We start from the raw sequence: 18,192 nt of genomic DNA, 5'->3' as shown, positions 1-18,192 counted from the left end.
AAATAAATATGCCCCCTCTTTCTCCGCCTCCCTCTTCCAACGCACTCAATTTCAACCACTTAATACGCCATCGTTTCACAAATCGGGCCGTGTCGACCCGAATTTCTATCAAATGTGCTTACGGGTTAGATCATGGAAGCTACGGATTCGGCTCGAGCCGAGCCGACTGGCAAAGCTCATGCGCCATCTTATCCAGCAAAGTTGTTTCACAAGAAAAATCTTCCACTGATAATAACGGTGGAACCGCCGACAACATCGCCGCTATCAACGGCCACAAAACTAACGTCACCGACCTGCAACTCGTTCCAATCGGAAACCTCACCGGTGAGATTTCCAAGCCGATTCAACCGAAGCCGCTCACAATCTCCGACCTCGCGCCGGCTCCGATGCACGGTTCGCTACTTCGCGTAGCGTACCAAGGCGTTCCCGGTGCATACTCCGAAGCCGCAGCTGGGAAAGCTTATCCGAACTGCGAAGCAATTCCGTGTGACCAATTTGAAGTTGCGTTTCAAGCGGTTGAGCTTTGGATCGCCGATCGCGCGGTTCTTCCGGTGGAAAATTCACTTGGAGGTTCGATCCACCGGAATTACGATCTCCTCCTCCGTCACCGTCTACACATCGTCGGCGAAGTTCAACTCCCCGTTCACCACTGTCTCCTCGCACTTCCAGGGATCCGAAAAGAGTATTTGAGCCGAGTAATTTCACATCCACAAGCTCTCGCTCAGTGCGAACACACGCTGACAAAATTAGGCCTCAACGTTGCACGTGAAGCCGTCGACGACACCGCCGGAGCCGCGGAATTCATCGCAACGAACAACCTCCGTGACACTGCAGCAATCGCGAGCGCACGTGCAGCCGAACTTTACGGTTTAAACGTGTTAGCAGATGGTATTCAAGATGACCCGAGTAACGTGACCCGATTCGTTATGTTAGCCCGAGAACCAATAATTCCCCGCACGGATCGTCCATTTAAAACGAGCATTGTGTTCGCGCATGATAAAGGGACTTCAGTGCTTTTCAAAGTGCTTTCCGCGTTTGCGTTTAGGAATATTAGTTTAACAAAGATTGAGTCTAGGCCTCATCGTAACCGTCCGATTAGACTCGTTGATGATGCTAATGTTGGAACTGCGAAGCACTTTGAGTATTTGTTTTACGTTGATTTTGAAGCTTCGATGGCTGAAGTTAGAGCACAAAACGCGTTGGCGGAAGTGCAGGAATTCACGTCTTTCTTGCGGGTGTTGGGTAGTTACCCTATGGATATGACACCCTGGATTCCTTCTTCTAGGGGAGATTAGATTACCAATGCTCTCATTATTATTGTTATTATATTTTTTTCTCTATCATTTGAAAAAAAAATGTTAAAAATATTTGAAAACGTGTACTGACTTTTGTGAATAAAAAACAAAACCTGATTATTTAATTGAATTATTTTATTTGTTTGTTTATTAGATTTGTTGAGTTTTGATTTTTTTGGGATATTCAATGGATGAAAATTAATGAAGTGAATTAAGTTGCTACATTTGAACGTAGGAGGCTTGAGAATGAGATACTTGGCAGTGTTTGATACACAAATGGGAAATTACTTGTGTTTGCTTCTTTTTGTAGTTGTAGATAATTACCCAATTGTATTTGTTTGTTTGATAGATATTTTGATGGTAGTACATGAAATTTATGTGTAGATAGAGAAAGAGTAGAGTATTTTGGTTGGCATATTATTGGGTGTTTCCATAGTGGGTCATGAGTGACTGATCAGAAATAAATTTTTCTATTTGTGTTCTTATAATGCTTGTCGCTTTTCCTCTCTCTCTCTCTCTTTTTTATATGCTATTTTCATCTTCTAAGGTTGTTGTTATTCAATAAGAAATTTTGATAAAGGTGAAATTGCCAATTCAAGGGGAAAGCTAGTTTGTGAGCAATGTGATATTTTCAAAGCTTGTTTAGAAGTATACTCCTCTTGAGTGCTATGGGTTGAGATAGATTAGATTATATTGTGCAAGTTTATAGTTACTCTATTTTATTTGAACAAGTTAATTAGTTTAGGACTTGACCACATGACATAAATCGTTTTAAAAAAAATAATATTATTAGAATACAAAATTTAATGTAAAATAAAATATAAATATAATATTTTGTTATTTTATAAAATATGACTTAACTAAATTATTTGTATGTTATTTTATATTCTAATAACATTATTTTTATTTTAAATTTGGTTTGACTTTTTGAAAAGATTGATAAGATTTAAAAATATGATTAAAAGTTGTTTTATTATATTTTATTTTTATAAAACTCATGCCACTCAAGTGGTGAATATTCCATATTTTTGTAAATACAGGGACAAACTAATAAAAGAAATTTAATTTTATAAAATATTGTATTTAAATTATATTTTATAATAATATTTTTTAATAAATATATTAAAATTGATGTAGGTTAATATTTTTTTTCATGTAAGTTAGTATATCTAAATTATAAAATATATTAGTAGATTTATAATTTAATACAAAGTTCATAACAATAATAATATATAAAGGAAATTCTAAGAAATATTTAAAAAGAAATAAAAAAAAGTATCATTGATAATGATGACATCAATCACTATTTTATAATTATTCTGTATCGAAATTACACTATTTTCCATGAGGTTGCAATATATAAAACTTATTGCTAAATTGATATCTCGAGAACAAGCTAATTAACAAATAACTACCAATTTTGTCAAACCTTTTTCTAAACAAGTTTACCCTTCACAATTCAATTTTGTTTTTGTTTTTATTCTTTCACACTCCACTTCTATTCAAGTTTTTCTAATGTTGCAGCTTCCTTATATGATTAATACATGTTTTAAATATTTATTAACATAATAATTATTTAATATTTTTTAAAATGAATAATACATACTTACATCTTGCTGACCGACCTCTATGTGATCGTAAGAACAATTTTATGATATTTTATTTATTTTTAAACTCGTTGTCAACTATCACTAATTAATGATGAGAAATCTCGCACCACATAATGTATTGTAATTGGTTCACGTTTATAGCAACATTCCCTTATTTTATGTTACTTACCCGAGATAAAAACTTATTTTATAGTTCGAACCAAAATTAAAATTTATATAAGTTCAGATATGAAATATTATAAAACTAAAATCGATATTAGTTCATATAACATAGATATGAAAACTACAATTTAAATATGGATAAATAACAAACTGATCCTCATATATTTATTTATAAAGCTCATAATTTAGATCTTGCGTGTTTTTCTTTGTACAGAATATTGTGTTGTTGATAAGTATAATAAAATTTATAAAATGCAAAAAACAAGTTAAATGAAAATTAATATTACACTATAAAACACAAGAAAAAATTATACATAATTAAACGCCACAGAAATACAGATAATGTGTACGAAAACGCATGTCTTTTAACTAGTGTATAATATTAATTTTATGATAGAATAAATTACACTAACTAAATTGTCCTTAATAAAATAACTTCTAAATTAAGCAATAAGATGAAACGAGACATATTAATAAATAAAGACATTAGCTAAATAGATAAATAATACATAATTGATATTTTAAAATAAAATTTAAAATAAAATTAGATGACACTATTTTTTACTAAAATGATGACATTTAATATTAAGCCGACATTGTTGTATTAGTTATAAATCTTCAATTTAGTCCATAAACTATTATTTTCTCCTATGGATCTCTATACTATAAAAATATAATAACTAATATCTAAATTGTTATTAATCTATAAATTAGTCGATGAATCATTTTAAATATAGGATAGAGAAATGATAATTTTATGACTGGTTTAATGGATAAAAAATAATTTTGAAATGTTTATTAAATCTCAATACTTTTGAAATTAAATAAGTGAGAAAATGATAGTTGAAAACAAAATTGATTATATATATATATATATATATATATATATAATATTAAAACAAAATCGATTGGTTTATTCAATCTTAAAAATATTTGATAGTTGTAACTTATTCTATTATTGCATGCTGTACACTATATTGATTTTATTTTTTGAAATAATCAATGTTACTATTGCTAGAAATTATTAGATATATATCAAAAGTTCAGATCAAATTTGATATCATTTTATCACTTTATTATTTAACTCTTACCAAATCAACCATTTATCCCTCAATGATTTCGGATTTTCAATACATAATTGACAAGAAGAAAAAAAAAATCCCTCTTAATTAACTGGTAGGATGGGAGCAGTGGGCCATATCCATCACAACTTGCTGAAATAAATGAATGATATGTTGAGTGTTACCCCTAAATAATTAAGTATATGACCGTGCATGCAGTTGGTTTGGATTATTGTGGAAGTTGAATGTACTATTTTTTTATGTTAAAATAATAGTAAATTATATTATAATTAATTTATGAAATATTGTGAAGTTTTGAGGGTGAATTCAGGCAAAACATCTCATTTAACAATATCAAAATTTGTCACGTCTAAAGACAAATGCTAAACTCATAAACTTTAAAATTAATACTACTAAAAAATGAAAAATCATAAGGAAGCATCACCAACCCAAGGTAAGGTGTACACAATTCAACATTGGTTGCTAAGGTAAACACAAGTCAATACTTAAAATGCAGAATGACTTGCCTTCCATGGGTTGGTCTTTTGTTTGTTTCTTACCTTTGCACCAATCCATTGAACATTTTAATTTCCACGTTTTGGAAACTATTTTTAAATTAAATAAGCCTACCTTTTTTGACGCGGAGTGCTGTTTAAACATCTACCTTTTGAGAAAATTTCTTGTAAGTATTTCATGAGTTACTATTTTTTTGAAAGAATTTAAATACTATCTATGATTAGTGTAAAAACATTTACACTAAAATCATATTATAATTATTTATGAATATGATTTTAAAATTATATTATAATATAAAAATTATTTACAGTATCAGTGTATATGAATTAATTTATTTTTGAAAAATAAATGTATTCTTTTTTCTACATATAAAAAAAGTAAATATATTCTTAAACACCTTTAGCCACAATCGTTGTATGTATCATAATCTAACAATAAATCTTATTTTTGTTATGTTTTTTTACTCAATTTTTTTTTATGAAAAGGAAATTAAATTACGAAATCAAACGAAGTAGAAAAATATCCCTTACATCGTTGGTAATAACAATGCTTAATTCAAGAAACAAAAATTTAACTAAAACTCACTTAAAAGATTGACCAGAGTGACTCGTATTAACTAATCAATCTACACATTATGATTTCCCTAAATACATGAGTAACTGATGTTCTTCGATCTAAGCATTGGAGAAGATAAATATTCTCTTGGAGGAGAGGTTGAATGTGCGTATTTGTGGACGATCCTCCTTGAATCATATTAACCACAACTGTAGAGTTTAATTCAAAAATAACTAAAGTAAGATTGAGTTGTTGTGCAAGTTTGATATCCAATCTTAAAGTCCAAAGTTCAGTCCACGACGTAGAACAAGAACCAATTATATAGCAAAAACCTTTGATAAATTTACCATTTGTATTACAAACTAATTCACCACATATAGAACTACGAGAAGAAGCCCTAAAGGAACCATCCACATTTACTTTGAACCAACCTTGGAGGGTTTATGTCATGCAATAGCTATTTCCTGATTAGTTGAGGGTTGTTGAGGTTTCTACTGAAGAAGAACTTTATCAATGGGTTGAGTTTGATTGAAAATCTGCAAAAAAAAATAAAGTTTTATTAAAGAGAAAGATCGAGAAAATACTAGACTATTGCAATCTTTCCAAATATCGTACACAACCACACCAAAGAAAGAACTCCAATAAGATTGAACTTGATCAATGTCATTGGTAGACAAATTCCAATCTAATCAATTATACATACAAAGGCTAAAAAAATTACTCCAGTGATCCAGTTTAGTCAGATTATTCCAAAAATCCTTAATATCATCAGAGTCTCTTAACATATGCATAATAGTTTATAGACATTCACGACAACAAAAATAAATACTATATGTGGAAATCTCTTTTAAATATATTTCATCATTTGTAAGGAGCCTATTATGAGCCAACTTCTAAATAAAAGCTCTATATTAGGGTCATTCCAATTCAAAGATTCTCAAATATAAGATCATGATCAGGAGTGATATTTTGTCGATAATAGAGAAGTTTTTAAGCACTTTTTAAAATAAATAATATATGTAGTTATATTTCAATAAAGAAAATCACGTTTTCTTGAATCAGATCGTTTAATAGAAGTATTTTTATCACAAATCTCCCTTAACACATACCTCTCAATCTTATCCTAAATCCATATAATACTAATACTAATACTCAATTTTTGTGGTTATGTACTAATACTAGTATAAAACATTTAAACGTAGGTACCTATTTTATGTATATTACATTCATTTATTATTGGTGCTTAATATTAACGGAACATATATTTTTATATCAGTCATAGCCTAATATTTAGGTAAATCAAGACTTTTAATCAATTGATTGTTAAGTCCGACAAGTTATATGATAATATTACTTATGCATTAACAAGCATTTTCAACATCAAAGTAGTAGTTTGATGGAAGATGTATTAAAATCAAAACCATAGAGTTCGGAAAGAAAAATAAATAATAAGAGCAAAAAATTTAAAGCTAGGTTAGGTTGCACCTAAACTAAATAATGGTGACAAACTTACAAGAAATACAAACTATCATGGTAAATATATATTTTTCAAATAAGAACGATAAGACTTCAGTAAATGAATTTAAGAAGTTGAAAATAAATATGCAAATGACATAGATATAAATGAAAGCTTTTGTAGAACAGAGAAAGAAAATAAAGAAAGTTAGTTCAACACAAGTTAACAAATTTGGTTTAAGTTTTAGATCAGATGCATTCAATATTATTCATTTAACTTTATCTTATATAAGATTAATATTTTAAATTAAATGGTTTTAAATAAAAAGAAAAATTCTTTATAATAAAAAAATTAGAGAAAATCTTAAACAATAATAAATAATGAATTATAGAAAATTGTACAAAATAGAAACAACTTGAAAAATATAAATTTATTGGAAATTAAAATAAAAGAATAATGACTCGAAATTGACTACAACTTTAAAAGAGATTAAGAAGAAAAAAAACATTAAAACTAAAATACAATTGATAAAAAAGGAACATGTAAAATCTGTTATTTAGATAAGTGGTTAAAAGCTAAAAATAATATGTAAAGTATGTTTAATTTCCGAAACAGTATTATGAATCACACTAGATATGAAATTTTACCTCTAACGCATTTTTAAAATTAAATATAATTAAAATTTGTATGTTAGCATGAGAGAGCATCATCTAACTTTTTATTTATTTTAATGGTGAGGTCACCCTCTTTTGAGAAAGGTGAGTGGATGCTCTCCACTAAAATGAAGAGAGAGAGGCAAGTAAAAGAAAAAGTAAAGAGAGAGGAAAAAATAATGTACTTTATTTGATTTTAAATATAAAAAAATGGATAATAAGTAGATATATATTTTTTATTTTAATTGATAATAAGTAAATTTTGATTTTAATCTAAATTTTAAATTAAATATATAAATTTTGTTAAATTAATCTTATTTATATTTAAAATTTGAAGAAGTATATATAATTGATCTACAGAATGTAACTTATATAAAAAAGATAAGAAAAATTAATAAAAGAAAAAAAAGTGTCAAGAATGATTTGGAGAAAGGGGTTTGGTGTCGAAGGCATTGTGATGGTGAAAGGTGTGCGTGATTCATTTTATGACATTCCATTATTATATGATTTCATTTATTAGATGTTTTTGTTTTTCTTAATAAAGTTCCACCTAGAAAAGCAAAACAAAAAATATCATTAATGGGTGTGGTGGTAGGTGTGCTTTTGCTATGTTCATCTTACTAATTTGTGGTCCATACTGGACCAGCAGCACTACTGGCCCACCAACGCTCCCATTATATCTAAGCACACACATCTTACTAATTTGAGTTAGAAATTGAGATTATCATACTCTTTTTTATTAATTAATATTTATATGGAAATGACTTAGTTTATGTGAGTTCCACGTAATTTAGTGTATATTATATAAAATTATAAAATTCTTCTAATAAGAGAAATGTGTTGATATATATATATATATATATATATACCGACAATATTCTATTCTAACCATAAACTATTTCAAAACTTCTTTATTCTCTTTAGGTTTGACGTCATCGAGTTTCTCTTTTTTCTTAATTTTTTATTTATTATAGAATAGTGATTTAAGACCATTTTTTATTATCTAAAATCACATATTTAATTCTTTCTTTCTCTTCTTTAAATTACGAAAGTACTTTTTAAATATATATTTTGTTTCTTTTGTCTTAGTGCAACGTTTGACTTTCTGTCTTGCTACGACATTTTTATTTTTCATTTTGTTGTTGTGTTCGTTTGATTTAGATTGATATATTAACTTCAATCGATTGTCGATTTAGATTTAATCAATAACTTTAACATCTTCAACGTTACAATTTCAGAGACATGTTTATTTCATATACTTGAATTATGTCATATTTGTAGGTTTTATCACAATTATAAATATTTTGTCGTTTTATGCTATTAACATGGATGTTACGAGTTTATTCATAGATTTATTCCTTTTGATTTTAGCAAATTTGAATTATATTATTTTTGAATGATTTAATTTTTACCAATTTGAATAAAAGAATATAATTTTTTGTAAAACAAAATATTCTTCTTATTAGTTGACATTTTTTTCTTGCAATTAATATACATTTATTTATTATAATTTGTGTTAATTATGTTTTCCGTTCTTATAAAATTTCAACATTTCAATTTTATTTTATGTAAAATAAAAATATATTTTTTAGTTCCTACAAAATTATCATGCATGTAATTTTAGTATATACATTGAAGGTAACATTTATTTTTGAATGATTTTTTCAAGTATGTTTTCCAGTTACAAAGATATAAAAAGTTCCTTAATAAAAGATGAGTTTAAAATTCAATTTTTAAGTTTATATTATTGTTACTTTTATTTTGAGTTTTTTTTATATTAAAAAAAATTAATTTAATCCATCGCAAGGTAAAAAAAAAAAACTGGGAAGAAAATTTGTATAATGTTCTAAACATGCAGATCAAAGGTTGTCCTAAGAGGTATTTGTCCAATGAGATGCATCAAGAGCGCGGAAAAAGATTGATAACTCAAGTATTATATTACAATTTTCAATATGACTATAGAGACCAAATTGCTAGTAAGTGAACAATTTCAAAGACTGATTTGTGTATATTGATTCTGATTTTTACAGATTAAAACATATGGACTTAAATGACAAGTTATATAATTTTGATGTGTTTGGATAAGGTCACCACTCATTAGGGGACTTACCCCACCATTCACGAATGCACCACCACCTCCGTCTATTATAACACCACCACCTATGGCAACACTAGCTCTTGGACTACCAGTCATCAAAGTGTCATTTTCTAAGACCGACTCAAGAACAAATGAATCAAATTTAAAATATGTCATTCCTAATCAAGAGACGCGACCTTCAAATCTATGGTAGTAAACATACGAGTGAATATTTTAAGAATGAAGCACTTGAAAAATGAAATATTTTAAAGAATGTTGTGTCTTGTTGATGTTTTGCTATATTTTGGGAGACGTAATTGGCAATTATTTCTTAGATAATGTACTTGACATTTATTTCAAAAAAGAATGTCCCATATGCTAATTTGTTTGTATTTGTAATCTTTTAGAGGGTTAATTTGCTTATAATTGTAATCTTTTTTGGTCTATTTGCTTATAGTTATAAATTTCAGATATCAAATTGAATACTTTATATTTTTCAACAACAATGTTACATAAACACGTTTAAACTAATGCTTCCCATAGCAATGACTCAAAATACAATATATAAACATTATTGTCAAAATATACTTTAATATTTTGACTTCATTTTCTAATGACTCAACTTTTACAAAAAAAAAAAATAAAATAAAATAGAGAAACAAAATTAATTAAAAAAATTTAAAGCCTAAAAAGTTGATAATTTATTCATAGAAAATAAATTTTATTTTATTTATTTTTTAATTATTAAAATTGCACATTTTTTTTATTAAAGGTTAATTTTTAATATTTCTTTTTTTAAAATATTTAAGATGGTCCTGTGAATAGGTTAGATCGATGATCAATATTTAAGTTAGCATATTTTAAATATTTATGTTATTTTAATCTATATTATTTTTTTGACTAACTTATTTTAATTATTATTATTAATATAAATGATAGTAATGAACCAGCCGCGTGGCATGGTGAATGGCAATATGAAAGAGTAAATAAAGAAAATAAAGAGAAAATTACATGTACATAAACCCATATAGAGTATCTGTACTATTCAACATTTGTCTAAAAGAATTGTTTTACCAAAAATATAATACAATTCACGACATTTTTTGAGTTCATAGACCAATCCCACATATTGTATCTATAGGAAAATTAGATTTTATACTCCACAACTAGACTTATTTCTCTTAACATATACAAAATTTAATTTAATTTCTTTCATTTTCAATTAACAAAAGATAAAAAGAAAAATTATTTTAAAATGTTACTCCTTCATTAAAATTTCAGGTAATTAAATTATTTTTTCTAAAAATCTGGTACATAAATTAACATTACCGAAACTTTCAGGACACAAAATTTTCAGTAATATAAATTGTATATCATAAATTTCGTCAACAAAATTTTTAGTACACTATTCATTCTACTAAAAATTTTGTGTCTTGAAACTTCCAGTACTTACTTTTATTTTACTGGTGCCTTGAAATTTATAGTAGTTAATTTTATTCTACTTGAAACATTTCATTGATAATTTTTGTGAGTAACGAGAAACTATTAGAGATATATTATTAGTTGTCTATTAGGGATATATTATTAGTTTAATGTGTCAATTTCATAATCAATAAGTTAAGGATATATTTTTTCAACAACGATTCTCTTATTATATTATACAGGAAGTCGAACTCGAAAATATTCTATAATATTTTTAATAAGTTAAGGATGTATAAGTTCAATTCTGGAGAGTACAAAATCTAATTTTCCATATCTAAGACTAGGGTTTTGTACCGTGCACCCCACCATTTTACCTCCCACCCCCTCAAATTTTTTTAAAGACAATTTTGCCTTTGTTTAATTTATATAAAATTATGGAAAAGTTTACCATTCCAGTTTTCCACCCCCACTTTCGAAAATTATAAAAAATTTCTTTATTTTCGAAAATTTCAAAATAATACCAAATAAGTATTTTGATTTATTCGAAAATTTTGTGAAATTGGAATCTTTCGAAATGTAATTATGCAGAAAAAATTACTAATTTCGAAACTTTGGAAAAATACCAAACTTTCGAAATGAAATATTCCAGAAATTTTCAAAATTTTGCATAAATATGAAATTTTCGAAGTGTATTTTTCCAGAAAGCTTCGAAAGTTTGGATGAATTTGAAACTTCCGAAGCACATATACTTCGAAAATTTCAAACCTTCGAAGTAATTCCTTTTCGAAAATTTTAAAAGTTTCGAAACTTTCGAAACTTTTAATTTTTTTTTTAAATTACTTAAACTTTCAAAATTAGATATCAAATTTATTACCATCAATTTATTACTATAAATGTATTACTATAAATGAATTATTATTTATTACTATTAATTTATTACTATAAATTTATTATTATAAATTTATTGTTATTTATTACTATTAATTTATTACTATTTATTACTAATAAAAAAAAATTTACATTTCGAACCTTTCCCATCAATCAAAACTTTTGAAACTGACTTGCTTCGAAAATATGAAACTTTCGAAATTGTTGCATTTCGAATATTTCAAATTCAACAAAAGTTTCGAATATTTTTATGAATTCTGGAAAAAACCTATTTCGAAGATTTAGAATTCATCCAAACTCTCGAAATTTTGTATGAATTCTGAAAAATTGTGTTTCGAATATTTCAAATTTATCCAAATCATCTGGAAATTAAAGTTTCGAAACTTTCATGTTTAACGTGTGGAATGGAGTGATAAATTTTTTTTTTATTGTTTTATCCAATTGTAAAAAAGGGTAATATAGTCTTTTTCATTAGAATGGAGGGGTGGGAGGAAAAGGTGGGGGGGTGCACAGTACAAAACTCCTAAGACTACTTGTTTGATATTAAGCCCGCATATTTATCACCGAAAATGGCCCATTGAAGTGTTAAAGCCAATAACATAAAACATAATACATTAAGGTAAACAATAATTAAGATTTCAAAATAATAATGTTGAGAGTGAGATTTGAACCCACGCCCTTTCGGACCAAAACCTTAATCTGGCGCCTTAGACCAACTGGGCCATCTCAACATCACATCATTTAATCCAAATACTATTAGTTATATATTTACTTGGAGTGATATTTTTAGTGAAACACAAAAAGAAGCTTGCTTTTATATATAAAAAAATAAAAATAAGAAAGAACACACTTTGAGCCCAATATACATTTGCTAAAAAAACAACCGATATATTTCAGCTGAAGCCCAAATACTACACACACAAAAAAGACCAGAACCTTGACCCATAATATCTAGAAAGAAAAAAGAGAGTAAGTTTTGTCCTTTAAATGTGTATATTAAACGAAAACACGATATTTTACTCTCCAAATGTATATTTTCAAATGAGGTCGTAGTTTTTTAGAAACATCAGAAATATAAAAAAAAAATAAATATACTAGTTCTTAAAATTATAACAATCAATTAGTTTTATTATTTATGAAATAACAAGTCCGTCTCTTAAATTAAAAAATAACGATCAATTTATTTATTTATTTTCAAATTTACACCACAATTTAAAATTTTTTTATGGTTGTTGTGATAGCTACTAACTACCCCTTCACTATAGACTTCTCTCCTAGAAAATTCTACTAAAGAGTTTGAAACTTATGACAATATAAAACTACAAATATTTAATAGTACACGATTCCAGAGAGTGATCATATAATCTCTTTCAACTTCCTTACCTATTTACTAGTTCTTAGAGTTTTTCAAAAGTAAAATATGATTAAGTGCCATTTTAAAAAAATTTAGGGTGTATATAAATTAACTCCATATTTAAAAAGAATTGGAGCACTAGCATAGTTTGAGGAATTACAGCAGTATCAAACTGAGTATATTTGTGTCACCAAACTTTGCTTCCCAAATTAACATGGTAATGATATAAGTGGAATTAAAGATAACTTTGTAATTAAACTTAGGTTACTTAAGTTTGAAATCACGCGTTTGTTCATATGACAGACTCACCTATGTGAATGTGGAAGTGAGACCGCTTATGGAATTTTGAGGCAGAATTTCTAGAGCATACTTTGAAAAACTTTCACATTCACATAGGTGAGTCTATCAAGAGTATTCATGTAGTTAGATACTCCATTCCGCATAGAGTATAGATCTCATTAAGAGTTTCTATTATCTCATTATTTTATTGCTTCAGGAATCATGCTTATTTCATATGTAATATAGCATGCTCATTTCTTATCACTATGACTTGTTATTACCCATTGAATCTAATTCTCGGGATCTCCAGTCTTTTAAGTCGGATTACCATCATAAGTGACTCATTGATCTATAGGCAATAGTCTCATCCTTTTGGATGTATTTAGGACTTTCTCTCTAGCTAATCCTTTTGTCAAAGGATCTGCTAAATTATCATCAGTGCGTACATGATCCACTATAACAGCTCATTTAGAAAGTAATTCTATAACGGTGTTGTGCTTACGAAATATTTGTCGTCTCTTACCGTTGTAATAATGATTCTCAATTTTTACAATAACCGCAGTACTATCATAGTGGATCAACACAACTAACAAAGATTTTTCCCACAAAGAGATCTTTGCTAGCAAAGATCTCAACCAGCTTGCTTCTTCACTATACTAGATACAACACCACCGACTATACTAAAAATATAGCCACTGGTTGTTTTGGAGTCATCTGATAAGGTGTTTCAATCAACATCACTGTATCATTCAAATACGATAGGAAATCTTTGATAATATAATCCGAGACTCATGGTCCTTTTAAAGTATCTTATGACTCTTTCGATAGCATACAAATGTTCCATACTAGGTCTACTAGTAAATTTGATAACTTGATTATATCGAATGAGTTTAAAGTTAATGAAAGTGACAAATGCGTTTATTACTAATTTAAAAATGGAATTTGCACTATCATGTGTCTCTATATAGACGACTTACTCAAATTTGGTTCAAACATTCATGCCGTAAATAATGTGAAATCTTTGTTGAGTAACAATTTTGATATGAAAGACCTCGGAGAAGCAAATGTAATCCTTGGAATCAAAATTACTAAGTCAGAAAAGGAAATTTCTTTGGATCAATATCACTATATTGAAAACATCCTAAAGAAATATAATGTCATATGATACAACAATGTTGGATTATTAATACACATGAAATTGTGATAAGAACTTCTAAAATTTCCCGTTTCAACTTCTAATTTTTTTTTGTAATTTAATTAATAACATATAAATAATTAATGTATTTAAATGATTCTACATCAGGATATTATATATCACGTCATTTTAAAATATGTTCAATCACTATTTTTTTAGTTAGAAAATCTAAATAAGAGACTAAAAATATCGAATTTTAAAATTAAGGAACAAAAAATATGGTTAAACATTTCTTATATTACTTTTAATTATTTATTATTTTAATACTTCTATTTTTTTCTCTGCAATAAATAAGTAGATATAATTTTTAAAAAAGTAACATTTAATACTATTTTAAAATGGAAAAAGATAAATAAAAAGAAATAAAAATTTTCTGAAAAATGACACTTAAAAAGAAACAAGTGATGTATTTTTTTTCAAATATATCTATATTAATCGACTAATTTATCTTAAAAAACAAATAATCAAATTAAATATATCTATGTATAAAAGGCATTGTATTTTAATAACACACACATATATATATATATATATATATATATATATATAATCCACAAATTAAATTTACTATCTACTTAATCTATGTGAAAAAGACAATATAAATTTATAATTAAGGATAGTCGTAGTAGTAGTTCAAGCTGGTCTTGTTGACTTTAAAAAAAGTCATGGGATGTGTTTGTGTTTGAGAGATTAAGAAGGGAAGACTTTAAAGAAAAAAGAAGAGAATGAAGTGAAAAAAATGGAAAATATTAAAAGGGTAGATTTTTGTGAGATTTATCTTTATTCACAATACAAAAGTCTCATAATTTAAGAAACTCAAAAATTGTACTATAGAATAATTCTGAAATTATTTTAGTACTTTGATATAAATTATTCAAATATTATCTATATTCTTAAACATTTACTTTCTCACCAAAAATACTATCAAAATATTAAATAAAAAAAATCTATTTTTTTTTCTGCTCCCTCTAAAGTGGTCCCCTCTACTCTCTTGCCTTCCTAACTTCCAAACAAAACCTAAAAAAAGAAATTGGGTCCAGTAAAACACGAGGTTGGAAACTGGACAACAGCTGTGAGCTGTGAGTGTGAAGGGTTGACTTTATTATTACTGTCAACCAATTACTATGTTGGACTGCCTTTAAGACTGTGCTTGGACCACTGTTGCCAACACACACATCAAATAGAAATAATGCTCTGGTCGGGTCTCGTCACACGAGCATGGAAAGTACTATCATTATATCAAATTGATTTTATTAACCATGTAATATAAGATATTTTAGATGCATCTATAATATTTGCACACTTCAATTTTTATAACACTTATTCCACACTTTATTTTTTTAATAGTTTTTTTAATTATAATATATATATCTATCACATTATATTCTAATTTTTTTTTCTCTCAATATGTATATTAAGTAGAATGATCCACCAATAACTTTTCTTTTAGATATAGATATAATTTTATCTTTTTATGCATCACTTGTGGAAGAATAATCTCACAAAATATGATAATTCAAAGTTTTCCTAAAATATTTACCTTTTAAATGTGACTTCAATACAATATTAAAATTGATCATCACTTCTAATATATTTTGAGTTCACTAACAAAACTTGACATCTTTAACTTGACTTTTATGTTAAATGAAATTGAATATTACTCTAAAAACTAACTCAAAAAATAGAGTGCTCAAAAACACACACATATATATATATATAATATTCATAAATTCGGTAAATATGACGAATTAAATTTTCACATAAAAATGGTGACTGGCCAGGTTATGAGATATTGTAAAGGGAACCACCTTCTTTTAGGAGTCTTCATGTGAGTACAGTGACCACTTGATTGCATATATGTATTTATATATATCATCTTCCTATTGGAACCAACACCAAACTAAACCTTTCTATACTCCAAAATCTCAAAACCCTTTTTTCCACTTATTGAATGAACATGAAGCTAAGTTTTATCTTTAGAACTCAACTCGTCTTCCTTTTCTTTCTACTTTCCTCCTCAATAATACTCTCTACTAGGCCACTTACCAGTAAACAAGGTAAGCATGCAATATTTAACTCTCAATTTTAATTGTGGAATTAATGAATTTTTTTAGTAAAATAAAAATTAATTGGTTTCTTTAGGGGAAAACGTTAAGTTTGATAAAATTACAGGGGAGGACTTTGTTTTCGAATTAGAAGGAGATGAATCTTTGAAGGTAAACAAAATTTTATTTCATTATTAATTACCTACTTTTGAGTAATTACATTAAGCTATACTCCTCTTATCACAAATATAAGTAAAAGTTAAAATTTATTTGATCTAAAATTTAGGTCAAATACAATTTGATTTTTGTTTATATATGTCACTAGAGGGAGTACCTTATTGGCAAATTCTAATGGCTCAAACATTGGATACATATTTAAAATTGTTCAAAACCCAATTAATGATCAATTTTATTTTATGAAAAAAAAATTTGTGGTCTTTTTCATTCTCAGACTTAGAAAGTGACTTGATTGATTCTTGTTCGACAAAAATAAGGAAAAGGAACCAATGTTTTTCAAAATTAAATTTCTCGAACTAACATCGATCAAGTACCAATTCATTTGTAAGGATAGAAAGAACCATGAACTTCTACTATAAAGAGTATCGTCGATTATGGTTTGATTTTTGGTCCTACGAAACACTCACTTATTGGCAAATTCTAATGTATCTTTGTTATCTAATCTCGTAGTTGCTAGGATTGGAGAAATGCATTATTGAAGATGAAGAATGTGTGACGAGAAGAATGACTTTAGAAGCTCACCTAGACTACATTTACACCCAGCATCATAAGCCTTGAAGTCATAAATCTATTTTTCATATACTTCAAAGAAAGTAATTTCATTTTAATAAACTTACGAGGTATTGTTGTTGATCCTTATTTTCTTATATTTTGATCTAATTTCCTTAAACTTTTATAGTTTTTAAATATATTTGTTAAAATACTGTAAATGATAAATGATATACGATAGTTTTGGGGTTTCAATATAATTGGGTTCTCAATTTCATCATGTTTACATTTTAATTTTTGCTAAAAAAAACTTATGACTTTTATTAGCTATATATTGGGCCCATTTGTTTTAGATTAAACAAAATGTTTTGACTTCATATTTTTTTTTTTTAAAAAATAATGTTTATAAAAATTTGCTTAAAAATAATATAAGTAACTCACACAATTGTGACGTAATTAGGGTTCGAATTTGGATATTTTCTTGTCTTAGAAAAGATGATAAATTTCATCATAATTAACTCACACAATTGTAACGTGTTAGGATTCGAACTCGGAAGAAGACGTCTAACCTAACTATATTGACATTTGTCAATTGAATTACAGCTTAAGAACATTTCAGATTTATGTTATTGATTAAAAAAAATTGACATTCAATAACTTAAATAATCATTATTAAATATTCTTACTTGATAAAAATTATATTTTAAAAAAAAAATCTCTCAAAAAAGAATTTACGAAGAGTTTTTCAAAATAATTTTTTATTTTAATGATTTTTTAAAATAAAATTCATAAAAACGGTAACAAATAGATAAAATATTTGAAATAATATTTTCAAATAAATTAATTTTTTATTTGAAAGGGGAGGGGAGGGAAGAAAGATGACAATATACTCTCGTTT

General features: G+C 27.0%; 1 protein-coding gene and 1 non-coding gene across 2 annotated transcripts; one reads left to right on the top strand and one right to left on the bottom strand.

Moving 5' to 3' along the window:
* The first annotated feature begins 6 nt into the window (after positions 1 to 6).
* LOC101515369 (arogenate dehydratase 3-like) lies at positions 7 to 1,425 on the top strand. Its single transcript, XM_004487470.4, has one exon. The coding sequence runs from the start codon at positions 9 to 11 to the stop codon at positions 1,293 to 1,295; it is 1,287 nt and encodes a 428-aa protein (XP_004487527.3). The 5' UTR covers positions 7 to 8; the 3' UTR covers positions 1,296 to 1,425.
* Positions 1,426 to 12,345: 10,920 nt separating this feature from the next.
* TRNAL-AAG (transfer RNA leucine (anticodon AAG)) lies at positions 12,346 to 12,426 on the bottom strand. Its single transcript has one exon. It is a non-coding gene; the product is annotated as a tRNA-Leu (tRNA).
* Between the last annotated feature and the right edge of the window lie 5,766 nt (positions 12,427 to 18,192).

The sequence above is a fragment of the Cicer arietinum genome, chromosome 1 (assembly GCF_000331145.2).
Source record: "Cicer arietinum cultivar CDC Frontier isolate Library 1 chromosome 1, Cicar.CDCFrontier_v2.0, whole genome shotgun sequence".
Lineage (NCBI taxonomy): Eukaryota > Viridiplantae > Streptophyta > Magnoliopsida > Fabales > Fabaceae > Cicer > Cicer arietinum.
This window is presented reverse-complemented; position numbering and strand designations above follow the sequence as displayed.

Coding starts and splice junctions, on each gene's coding strand:
- LOC101515369 (XM_004487470.4), top strand. CDS start 9: ATGCCCCCTCTTTCTCCGCCTCCCTCTTCCAACGCACTCAATTTCAAC.